Raw genomic sequence first — 12742 nt, 5'->3', positions numbered from 1 at the left:
ATGTGGGGTGAGGGCTCGGAGCAGTAGCAGCAGCAGTGATGGTTCCTGAAGGAACCTGGGCTCAGGCACTGACCCTGAGGAGCTGGCCATGGAGGTATGGGGCATCCATGCAGGGCTCCAGAAATCTTTGGGAAGCAGAACCCGAGGTCTGAAGGTGAGAGGCAAGTGGACTCAGGCCTGGATAACTTGGGGGTCCCAGGGAAGTGAGATCTGAAACAGCCAGGTCACACCGGGCCTTCGACAGGGGTTGGAGGGTTCCCCATTAGAAATTTCTGGCCACTGGCATTTGGCAGCTGCTCCCTGCAGAGGCACTGAGCGTAGAGCTGTGCTCACCGTCCTGAAATCTGCCACGCTTAGCAGCCCCGTTCCAGCCTCATCATAGCTTTTGAACGTGCGACGCATCGGCCTCCAGCAGTGCACAATTTTGGGCTGAATACGCAGCAGAGCAGAGTAAAAAGATGACGTCTCAGCGCCGGCGTCTTTCTAAACACAAGACAAGAAGGGGTGAGGAGGGAGCTTGCGAACGGGAGGATCGGGGTGGGCTCCTCCTCGCCTCTGCCTCACCCAGCCCTGCTCTGTCTTCACCTCCCCACCTGCTCCACTGGCTCTCAGTCTAGGAGGGAGCCTGCCAGCAGAACTCGTAACAGATGTGCACCAGCCCCCTGACCACTACGCGTCGACGTGTGGGCTGTTTAAAAACATGTATTAAATCAGCCATCTCATTTACACCTCCCCACTGGCAACCCGGAAAGAAGGCAGGTCTCTATCCCCACTTTACAGACTGAGAAATGGAGACTCGGGAGGTAAAGTGACTTGGGCTTTGACCCCAACACACTTCAGGCCACACCACCTCTCAGAGAAAGCAAGGAGATGGCCGGGCAGATACTGGCCAATTTGAAAATAGTTTGGGCCGGGCACGGTGGCTCAAGCCTGTAATCCCAGCACTTTGGGAGGCCGAGTCGGGTGGATCACGAGGTCAGGAGATTGAGACCATCCTGGCTAACCCAGTGAAACCCCGTCTCTACTAAAAAACACAAAAAACTAGCCGGGCGAGGTGGCGGGCGCCTGTAGTCCCAGCTACTCGGGAGGCTGAGGCAGGAGAGTGGTGTAAACCCGGGAGGCAGAGCTTGCAGTGAGCTGAGATCCGGCCACTGCACTCCAGCCTGGGTGACAGAGCGAGACTCCGTCTCAAAAAAAAAAAAAGAAAATAGTTTGAGGAAAAAAAGAGATTTCAGTCTGGGCTTTCTAGTAGGTTATTAAAATGAACAGTGTTAAAAAAAAAATCACAAGGTTGTAATTATATCTAGTAATTAGAACACTACACTGTGATTACTTCATTTAGGTGCTATTAGATTGAAAACAAGATATTTGAACATGATTTAGCCCCAATGTGTTTGAATATCACAGAGGTGAACGGTAGGCAACAATGCGTAACACATCTTGGGAAAGTTGAATTTTAACACAACACTACGTAAGACAGGGTTAAGCTGCTTTCATTTTTCTACATCATTTGGCACCTATGATGTGAGCTTCCCAGGTACCCACGGTTTCATGAGCTGCCAACGTGCCCTGATCCACAGGTGGGGAAGAGAGGGTGTGGGACTCCTACACCTAGTTTTCATCACAGTGATCACAGAGCAGGACCACCAGCCTGGCCAGAACCCCCACCTTTGACCCGCCTTGTAGGGAGGGGCAGCACCCAAGCTGCCTTCCCCCGAGGACATCTTTCGGCTGCCTAATGGGGTGCAGAAAGCTCCCAAATTACCAGAAAATGAAGTCAGCTTTTTAACTTCTCTGCAGGGAGACATTTGACCTGACCTCCACACTTACATGGTGGCGGCCTTGGCAGCTGCCAGAGGGGACGAGGGCTGTGACCAGGACCATGTTGGGGCCTACTCTCTCCTGGAAAGCGTTCAATCTCAATCCACAGTTCTCAATCCACGCCAGCCTGGTGCAGGGATTTGAGGAGGGGGCGGGGTGGGAGGACTCTTCTGAACCACAGAGTGGTGTCTTGGGAGGGGTGCGGGGAGAGGGCTGCAGTCTCTGTGGGCTGACCCGCAGCACCTAAAACGACCCCACTCGGACCCCAGCCTTGCAGGGTTGCTGAGGACGGACAGTGCGGCTGAAAGCCGGGGGCTGGGTGGCCCCTTTCACTGGGGAGGGCTCAGAAGGGGGCGCTGGTGTGCAATTCCGCAGAAGCCCACGTGCCTCCTAGCGAGCCCTTAGAGCCCCACACATCTCCAGAAGGAGAAACTGAGGCCCAGAGAGGTGGAGGAAGGCTGGAATTGATGGAGGCCTTGCAGGCCATGCGTCTCCATATTCTCCACATTCTTGACTCCTGTGAGGATGGAATGGGGATAGTCTTTTCTCTGTGCACAGAAGAATTGAGCTGGCAGAACTGTCTTAAGTCATCTTCTTTTTTTTTTTTGTAAACTTGGTCTTACCTTTTGATACTAGCTCCTGTTTGTCTAAACTAGAAGCTAGGCTAAGACAGAACCTGATTTTGCACAAAATTGCAAGTCTAGCTGTGAAGAAACTTTCTGCATGGCCTCTACCTAACTTTGGCTGGATTAACCCACTCTCCATTCCCTAGACTCCTGCCACTGTGGCCCAGGCAGGCGTGGCCCTCGGGTGGGGTGAGTGGGAGGGGGGCAGGTGGGGAGTGGGGCCAGGTGGGGGCAGGACCAGGGCTGTCAACCCCACACTTCTGGTCCCTCCAGCTGGGTCATAAGGTGGTCGGAATCAGCTGTGTTTGTTCCTCAAATCAACAGCACCAGATGTACTTGTACTTGTTATTTAATTCAACGTAACCCAATTCAGTGTTAATTCAGTACTAAAAACACGTTTTGGCTTCGTGTTTTGGAAGGGCTGGAGCTGATGCCGTGACGGCACTGGGTGTGGGTTTCAATTGTGAAATTGTAAGTGGCTGAGAATCAAAGGTAAAAATCTAGAAGAACTGTGAACCCTACAGCTGCCCTTTAAGTGGCTTTAGGTGTTCATTCCTCTTCAAAGAAACAGAAAGAGAAAACTGTAGAGGATGCATGGTGGGTGTAGTTTCCACCGAAAATGATGACGAGAGACGCCATCCACCACACACACTCAGAGGAAAGGGTCTGGCCCCATCTCAAATGGCTGGCGGATGAAGACCCTTTTAGTTCCAATGTTGACCAGTGCTGTGACCCACCCCACCCCTCACTTTGTCTTTTGGGTTAACTGACCAGGCACTGCCTCCAGGGTGCTGTATGAGACTTTGGTCACACAGATGCCTCTGGGAAGAGCCCCATAACCAGGTGTCTGCCACCTGAACAGCTGGAAAACCTGGGATCTAGACTACTGCTTCCCATTCTGGGCCCTCCAGACCCTTATAGGGTTCTAAAAGGAGAGGAAGAAAATCTTAAATTACTTCCAAGAAGGTACATTTCTGAGCTGTTTTCAGTATCCCCAAAGCCTGGTAGAGGCCTTGTCTTTATCGCAGCCCTTGCCTCCCAGGTGCGAGCCCCCAGCACACAGGCTTTGGGCCTTGGGCCCCCTTCAACTGACCCTGGCTGTCCCATGCTGACCTGACAACTGCCTGGCCCTCTTTAAGTGACGGAGGAAATGGGATGACTAAGTATTGCTCATGTATCACATGAGAATAGAGATCATCTGAGTAGGGTCTATGGGCAGGTGACAGCAGGGCCGGGGACATTTCACAGATGAGTCCCGGCTGGAAGCAGGGCTGGGCTGGGCTGGGCTCTAGCTTCCTAGAGTCTCTTGAGTCCACCTTTTCTGTGAAGCTAGGTGATCTGCAAGTGCAACGAATTACCAAAAACGGGGCTGGGTGTGGTGGCTCATGCCTGTAATCTCAGCACTTTGGGAAGCTGAGGTGGGTAGACTGCTTGAGCCCAGGAGTTTGAGACCAGCCTGGGCAACATGGCACAACTCTGTGATATGGCTTGACTCTGTGTCCCCACCCAAATCTCATCTCAAATTGTAATCACCAGTTGTCAAGGGAGGGACCTGGTGGGATTGGATCATGGGGGAGGTTCCCCCTTGCTGTTCTTGTGAGAGTGAGGGAGTTCTCATGAGAGCTGATGGTTTTAAAAGTATTTGGCAGTTCCCACTTCACTCTCTCTCTGACTTGACACCATGTAGGACATGCTTCCCTCCCCTTCACCTTCTGCCATGGTTGTAAGTTTCCTGAGGCCTCCCCAGCCATGTGGACCTGTGAGTCAATTAAACTTCTTTCTTTTATCAATTACCCAGTCTCAGGTAGTATCTTTACAGCAACGTGAAAATGGACGAACACATCCCATCTCCACAAAAATACAAAAATTAGCTGATTGTGGTGGCTTGTGCCTGTGGTCCTAGTTAGTTGGGATGCTGAAGCAGGAGGACCACCTAAGCTGGGAGTTCGAGGCTGCAGTGAACCGTGAACCACTGTTCTCCAGCCTGGGCAATAGAGTAAGACCCTATCTTGAAAAAAATAAAAATAAAAAAATAAAAATGAAAGCGCCCCTTTCCTCCTGGCCCCACATTTCCCGCGGGTGGGCAACATACCATTTTGTGTGCGTTCTGGATCTTCATCCTCTGCATCAGCGAGCTTTCCTTTGCTTTCAGCAGGAGGACACAGCTCTGAATGAAGTCGCAGTATGCAAATTTCCCGTTGTTCTTTAAGTCGTATTTTATAATGAGCTGCTGACACTCCTCTTTGCTTATGTCCAGGTTGAATTTCTCCACAAGAGCTACAGACAAAAATGGCAGTTTAACTGGTGGCGATTCATTCATTCATTCATTCATTCATTCTTCACTCATTCATTCAACACTTGCTGAGGCACCTTCTCTGCTTCAGGTCCTGGCTTCGTCCTCACATCAAAGAACTCCCGGTTGGTGGCTGGACATACGTGGAGACAGACATGCGACAAACTAAGTGCTGCAGGGAGGGGGCCCTGAGTCCCACTGGCCCACACTGTCCTGTGTTTGCATGGTCACAGCTTATGGACAGAGACTACGGGAGCTACAACCAAAGCGCAGAGAGGTAGGTGAGGGGCCGTTCTCCGCCGACTCAGGGCAGAGCCAGGTGTGCGAGGAGCAGGGGAAGGTTCCCTGAGCTCTTCGTGAGCATGGCCAGGGCTGGACTGTGGGGAGGGAATTCCAACTCGGCCCTATGACCAAGCATTTCCTAACAGCACCGGAGACAAGCTCTCTAGTGTCTGTTATGCCAGGCAAATTCCCGCTTTAAGTTTCCATTCCAATGATGATCTAAAAATACATAAAACTTATTCTGGATACAGGGACCACCTTTAGGAGATAACAGCTGTGCAGCCGCAGGGGCTGAGTCTGGCTTTCTGAGCAGGTGCATGTGGATACTCCACGGGGAGTGCTGAGGGTTGCCGGGAGGCTGGCCCACCGGAACCTCTGAACAGCAAGGCTCACACCCCATGCTTGGCACTCATCCTCGTGCCGCATTCTCCTGCCAGTTGTAAAGACAACACTTCTCTGGGAGTGACAACTCATAATGGAAGGAGGCTTATGTAAGATAAGATTTGAGTCTAAGTTTCATAGACTAGACTTTGCTTTGACATCCTGAAAGAACAAGAGTGTCAGGGAATGGAATGCCGTGTGAGTTGTTGAGGCAAATGAGGAAGGCCCGCGGAAGCCAACTCCAGGCAAATGACACCTGCATGCCAAGCCAGGCCAAGAGAGGCTGCTGCACGTTCTAGAAGCAGAGGTTTCTTTGCCCTTGCACAGAGGGAAGTGGCAGCAGGTCATGGTGCCCTCCGGGACACAGCGGGGGCCCACGGAACCCCAAGGAACTGGCCCATACATGCCTCTGATGCTCCGACTCACAGAAGGCCATCAGCAGTGAGGAGAACATACAGAATGACCTTTGGAAAGCAGTTGGCTTTTTTTGACAGTATTGAATTTTGGATGTGTGACTAACGTCTGACAAGCCTATCACAATAACCGAGTGGGGGCTGAAATGAGTTCATGGTTAAAAAGAAAAAACCAGCAATAGCAATAAGGACAGTGACACAGTGAAGGCTTATCAATCTCAAAATCAAAGAATTAACTAAAAAAAAGGGGGGAACTCCAATGCATACAACAACCAACATGCATGTTTTGGCTTCAGCAAAACATGTTACATTAAATCAGTGGAACAACATTTGAATATTACTGATTTCAGATTTTTTATACTTAATTTCCAAGTGTTTTTTTTTAATAGGTTCTAACTTAAAGAGTTTACACTTGGTTTCATTTGTGCATTTTAAAGCCATGATTATGATAAATGTAATTTATATTAATATTGGAAGCTCTCAAAGAAAACATTTTCCTTTAAAAGGAGTCTGTATATTAGTCATGTATGAGGGGAGCTAAAAAGCCAAGGAGTGACATGGTCAGATGTATTTTCCCATAATGTAAATGTTGCATCAACAAGATGTAACTGGGCCAGGTGCGTTGGGTCACACCTGATCCTAGCACTTTGGGAGGCTGAAGTGGGCAGATCACTTGAGGTCAGGAGTTTGAGACCAGCCTGGCCAACACGGTGAAACCTGTCTCTACCGAAAAATACAAAGACAGTCAGGCATGGTGATGCATGCCTGTAATCCCAGCTACTTGGGAGGCTGAAGTGGGAGAATCACTTGAACCCAGAAGACAGAGGTTGCAGTGAGCTGAGATCATACCACTGTACTCCAGCCTGTGTGACAGTGAGACCCTGTTTCTAAAACAAACAAATAAACAAAAAAACCCCCAAAACAACAAAACAACAAAAAACAAAAAAACCAAGATGCAACATTTACTGGAAGTATAAATCCCACTGGTTTAATTTTCAAAGTTTATGAAGGGATACATGCTGAAAAACAAAACAACATCAAAGAGTGGATGTTGATGAGAATGGAGCCCCAGGAGTGTCCCCTTCATCTCGCCCTCCTCCACCTTTTCCATTTCCTTCTGCAGTCAGAGTCTGTGAACATTCACACTCTGCCCAGGGTGGCAACCACTGTGATTTCCAAAGCTCAGAGTTTGTGCAGCGCTGACTTTACCATGCAGATGAGCTCCCTGCTGGGAGGGCCGGGTGGTCGGAATCCTCCTCCCTGGGCACCTTTGTTTAGTCAACTGCGCAGCCCACCCAGAAGTTCCCACCGGTTTCCTGTTCTGCTGCTCCCTGGCCTCCACCCGGGTGTGGCTTTGTGCCCAGTGGGAACAGCCTCTTGCCACAGGGGCTGACGACATATCACCAAGGGGAGAGAATCAAAACGAACCCAGGAACTCGGAGGCGCTGATGTCCCCCTGTCTGGCCACGTCCTTCTCCTTGCATTCTTTCAGGAGCTGGCGCCAGCAGCCCTGGATTCTCTTCCGGAGCCTGCTCTCTATGGGATCACAGTTCTGCAAGGGCGGAGTGCCCAGGATCGCAGTGGTGCTCGCTGCAGTCTAGCAGGGAAGAAAAGAAAAGGCTCTTTTCACTTAAGATTTAAAACGGAAGTCATCAAAAATACCTTACTACCTCCAGTTTTGAGGTTCACAATTTTAGAGGCAGAATTAGCCCAGAAATAAAATGAAGAATAAAACATAGATGATGATTTTACAACGTAGCTTTTATTTCCATTGGTGGGTTATATGTACTTGTGCCAAGCCATAATAAGCAAAATAATTTTGGAAATAACCACATAGCTAAGGTTTAAATCTACACAGATATGATGTAAACATATTCCTGGTGTGTGTGTGTGTGTGTGTGTGTGTGTGAGAGAGAGAGAGAGAGAAGTGACAATGGTATATTTTTCACTAGTGGAAGAGTCTTATCCAAGAAAGGGATTTACTTGTTGTGGGCACGAGATATCCAATCTGTAAACATTCACAGAATATCTGTTATTTTGACATTATGTGGACCGAGTACGAGGTCGTTCTTTGCTTTATTGTATTTTCTGTTTAAAAACAAGGGAGTGGATCTAATCTAGCCCAGGTTTTTCTCCTGAAGGCCCCCTTGACAAGCGGTTATCTAAATTAGTAACTTATGCAATTCAATTGGATTCCTGGTTTTTCTCCCAAATCCCCAAGCCTCCTGCATCTCAGTTGATAATTAGGTCCTTATTCCAGTTGCTCAGCCTGAACCCTCAGAAGTCTTGCTTGACTCTCCCTCACCCTCTCCATCCCACATCTGATCCCTCAGGAAATCCTGTTGGCTCTACCTTGAAGATACATCCAGAGTCTCCCCAGCACCCCATCCCAAGCCACCATCGCCTCTGTTAGACCTCCTCACCGACCCCCACACCCAGCATCTAGAGTGTTTTTTTTGCTTTTTTGTTTTTTTTTTTGAGATGGAGTCTCGCTCTGTCACCCAGGCTGGAGTGCAGTGGTGCAATCTCGGCTCACTGCACCCTCCGCCTCCTGGGTTCACAACATTCTCCTGCCTAGCCTCTCTACAGACACCCACCACCATGTCTGACTAATTTATGTATTTTTAGTAGAGATGGGGTTTCACCATGTTGGTCAGGATGGTATTGATCTCTTGACCTCGTGATCCACTCGCCTCGGCTTCCCAAAGTGCTGGGATTACAGATGTGAGCCACTGCGCCCAGCCCCAGAGTGTTCTTTAAAGAGTCCCTCAGATTATGTCACTTTGCTGCTTAAAAACAAGCAAAGGCTCCATACCCCTCAAGTGAATGCCAAAGTCCTCATCATAGCCTCCAGGCCTCCAGCCTCCTACTGTTGCTGTAACAGATTTCCATGAATTTAGCGGCTTAAAACAACACCAACTTATTATCTTTACAGTTCTGGAGGTCAGAAGTCTGAATTGGGTCTCACTGAACTAAAATCAAGGTGTCCAGAGGCTTCCCACACTCCTTGGCTTGTGGCCCCTTCCTCTCTCTCCAAAGCCAGCAGCGTTAAGTGGAATCTTTCTCAGATTGCATCTCTCTAACCCTGAGCCTTCTGCCTCTGGATTCCCAGTTAAAGACCCATGTAATTACCCTGAGCCCACCTGCATACTCCAGGATAATCTCCCCAAAGCCAGCTGATTAACAACTTCAGTTCTGTTTGCTACCTTAACTTCCCTGGCCATGTAAGACAACAGTCACAACTTCCAAGGATTAGGACACAGGCATCTTTGGGGTGCTCCTGACCCCCTTCCTTCTGCTCTACCTACCGCCTTTTAATGTAATACTTATGCATACTGCTTTTCTTGCCTATTATCCCCTAAAAGAACACAAACTCCACAAGAGCAGGAAGCTTAGTTCATTCTCAGCTTTAGAAAATACCCAGCACACAGTAGGTGTGCAACAAACTTGCATGGAGTTAATGAGAATGGACTAGCCAAGGTCAAGGTCACGCACAAGGATGGTGGCTTCATGTGCATGGTGTGGCATTCTCTCAACCACCCTGTCCTGAGACGTTGCCATCCCTTCCTGCAGACAAGAAAAGAGCCTTGGCGAGCCTAGGCACCTTCCTCCATCCCAGGCCTGGGGTGGCTCAGCCAGGGCTCCAGGCAGTGTAATTTGACAGGCCTGGGCTTAAAATCAGGTCGCTCCACGTCCGAGGGACCAAGATCACACGAGAATGCCTCTTAGAGCCTCACTTTGTTCAACTGGAAAACGGGTATAACTTGCCTCAAGGGACGGCGGCCCGCAGATGACCACAGGGCCTTGCCTTCTGCACGGAGGTGCCGCCAGCACCACTGCACTGCCGCCAGGTGCCTCCTGCCCTGCTTCTCGCCCCCTTTCCCACCTTGCACCCACTCTTGCCTCCTTTCCATCCCACTCCTCCACCGTTCCTATCCCCACGTCTGCCCCCTCCCAGGGATTGGATGCTAAGTACGCGCCACTCAACGCCAGGCCACACCAGGGCCCCCGAAGTCCCTGTCCCAGTGGGATTTGTGGATGTGGCATGAGGCGGCCTGGGACACGGGGCAGGAAGGAGAACTCACACAGGGGTGACTCTGCGACTTTGACCCTGGTCTCAGCTCCTGATTGGGCAATGAGAGGGCAGATCTGATGCCTTCCGAGACGTCGGGGACACTGCTCCCTCTATGGGCCGCGGCTGAGTCACCAGTGGCTGTTGGTGTGGCTGCTCTCTCGGAACTGAACCTGCTCAGGAAGTCCGGGTATTTCAGCCTCCCCTTGGCATTGACTGGCATCTCGTTCCAGAGTCTGTCAAACTGGAGAAGGAGCAGAAGTCATTTCTCAGGTGTCAGTGCAAACACAGGCAGCGTCGCACCTGTGCCAGAGAGAAGTGGGGCAGGCCGGCCTCGCAGGAGGTGAGCGCTCACGTGACTGGTGAAGAAGAAAATTTAAAAAATAAACGCCCATTTGGCCTTCGCTCGGTGGAGGCCTCAGGAAGACTCTGGAAAAGCAAAGACAAGAGGATTATTCATGGCTTCTGCAGGACATTTTTTAATTGAATTGGGCCCTCAGTGAGCACTTTAAGGCCATTAAATCTTGTGATTAGTCACAGTGCCTGAGCTGCAGTGTATTCGAACATTTGGGAGAAAATGCAAATCAGAGCCCCCACCCACCTTCGTCCCAGGGAAGCCCAGTCAGACTCATTTCTCACCCTTCCAGGTACACCTGACTTCTGCAAACAGCTCACCAGGTGACGCAGCCCTCAGCCCCTGTATTTGCATCCACGATTTATTTCACCCTAAGGGCAAAAAATGTCTCCACACAAGATGAAAAGGGAGGCATTTGGAAAACTAGGGAGCGGTTTATGGCTTTGTATTTTTGCTGTCTGATGCCACAGACTGTATCAAAACCACACACCATGCAGATAGAACAAAATGACTCAATGCATCCTAAACGGGCCATTTTGGTGACTGGAGGGCTTTCAGGGAGCCAAGAAGAAAGGCAACTCCTTCCTACTTGATTTTTGTACAGCCCCGAAAGCCCGACGGAGCCCCAGCCTCCAGCACAGCTGACGGAGAGGCAGCCTCCAGAGAGGTGAAGGGAGGCTCAAACCCTGGTTCCTTCCTTCCCATCCTGCGCTTTCCCCTGGAAGCCCGGGCTCTGCCAGAAACAGAGCTACTTCTGGGTCTCCACTGGGGTTTTCCAAAGCAAATTAGAGTGACTGTCTTGGGCTTGATTTGAATCCTCAGAAGAGCAGGGAGGGGTACGGAAGTTGGGGTTGGAGGGGTGCAAAGTCAGAAAGGTTTAGTTTGGGACAAGGTTCTCAATTTATCTTTTTACTTTTTATTTAGAAATAACTAGAGACTTGCAGGAGGTGACAAGGACAGTACAGTGAGGTCCCTGCACCCTTCCTGCAGTTGCTCCCAAGGATCTGTCTTAAGTGAAAACAGCAGAACCAGGAGATGGGCATGGGCGCAGTGCAGGGGCAGTCTGACATCATTTTACTACACGTGTAGATTCATGCTGATTGCATTCTGACCAACGAGGAAAAACCATTCAGTGGGGAAGTGAGGGGACCTTGAGGATGTGACTTCAGCATCTCAGACCTCACCAGCGCCAAGTGCGGTAACCCGCCAGACAGGAATCAGCTCTGCCACCTCTGTGAACTCCAGGGTCATTGGCCAAAACCACTGGGCAGACAGCCCCCCTGACACCTTCCCTCGTGGTGCTGAAACCGCCTCTGCAGCTAGTCTCTTCCCCTACCGCTCCCGGCCTGGAAGCTCCCTGCAGGGTCCTCTGAGAATCAACTTTAAGTGTCAAACATCTGGCAAAGGGGCATACAGCAGGTGCTCAATACATGATACATGTTTGCTCACTGGCTGAAGTTCCTAAGAGACTCACAAGGTCAGACTGGTGAGACCCAGGGGAAGGATGCTTCAAGGTGAGAGCGATGGAAGGGGCAGAACCCTGTTCTGACCTCTTCTCCTGAGGCCCTCTCTCGGAGCAGAAGAGGACAAGCCCCGCAGGGGAGGACCCGGCAGCCTTGCGCCCTCCTGTTTGAGCTGGACTCGGAGCTGAGGAGGCGGAAGATCATGCCGTGAAGGATAAACACCAAGGGAGGTCGGTGTGTGTGTGACAAATGCCGTGAAAATGAAGCTTGGCGGGAGACAATCCCAGGGCTCCCACCTAAGGACCTCCTCTTCTAACAGGGTGGCTGGGGCTGGCCAACTCCCTAATTAAATTCTGTGGTGCAGGCTGGGTGCGGTGGCTCACGCCTGTAATCCCACCACTTTGGGTGGCCGAGGCAGGAGGATCACCTGAGGTCAGGCATTTGAGACCAGCCTGGCCAACAGGATGAAACCCCATCTCTACTAAAAATACAAAAATTAGCTGGGCGTGGTGGTGGGAGCCTTTAAGTCCAGCTACTCAGGAGGCTGAGACAGGAGAAGCGCTTGAACCTGGGAGGCGGAGGCTGCAGTGAGCCAAGATCACGCCATTGTACTCCAGCCTGGGCAACAGAGTGAGACTCCATCTCAAAAGAAAAAAAAAAAAAAAAAATTCTGCGGTGTAGAGGAGGCCATGAGGGACCACAGGAATCCTATTTTCCTATTTTCACCCTATTTTAATTGAAGGGCCTCAGAATGGGAGGGTGGAGGAGGCATCACTGGAGGAAACAGCCCCTGGCCTGCACGTGGCCTCCAGTCTCCACGGAGGCACCTAGAACACCAGTGGGCCTAATGGTGCCAGGATGGGGGCTGACAGGCACCATGAGGCCGGACAGACACCAGGGAGACTGGATTCTGAAAAACTGCCAGCCAGTGAGCTTGACATGAAACGTGGGCAAGACACTGCTGGACTATGAAAGCGTCAAAAGCAAGTGAGTTTCATTAGCGTGGTGAGGTCTGTGCCTGCTCAATTGTCCCGTC

At 50.6% G+C, this 12742-nt stretch overlaps 1 protein-coding gene across 7 annotated transcripts in view; it reads right to left on the bottom strand.

Annotated features, from left to right (window-relative positions):
- Window positions 1-12742, bottom strand: part of EFCAB6 (EF-hand calcium binding domain 6) — a 306691-nt gene that overhangs the window by 1733 nt on the left and 292216 nt on the right. For 6 of the 7 annotated variants that reach the window (XM_003905667.4, XM_021921653.2, XM_003905668.4 and 3 more), the window contains 4 exons: window positions 9902-10132; window positions 7245-7413; window positions 4540-4724; window positions 334-483 (listed from right to left, as the gene is read on the bottom strand). In XM_003905667.4, the coding sequence (XP_003905716.2) occupies window positions 334-483; window positions 4540-4724; window positions 7245-7413; window positions 9902-10132 (735 nt within the window). Of the gene's footprint in view, window positions 1-333; window positions 484-4539; window positions 4725-7244; window positions 7414-9901; window positions 10133-10170; window positions 10318-12742 lie in introns of those variants that run through there. The other variant, XM_031656221.1, reaches the window with a different exon arrangement.

Source organism: Papio anubis, chromosome 16, assembly GCF_008728515.1.
Source record: "Papio anubis isolate 15944 chromosome 16, Panubis1.0, whole genome shotgun sequence".
Classification (NCBI taxonomy): domain Eukaryota; kingdom Metazoa; phylum Chordata; class Mammalia; order Primates; family Cercopithecidae; genus Papio; species Papio anubis.
Note: the sequence above shows the minus strand (reverse complement) of the source record. Positions and strands in the feature narration are given on the sequence as shown.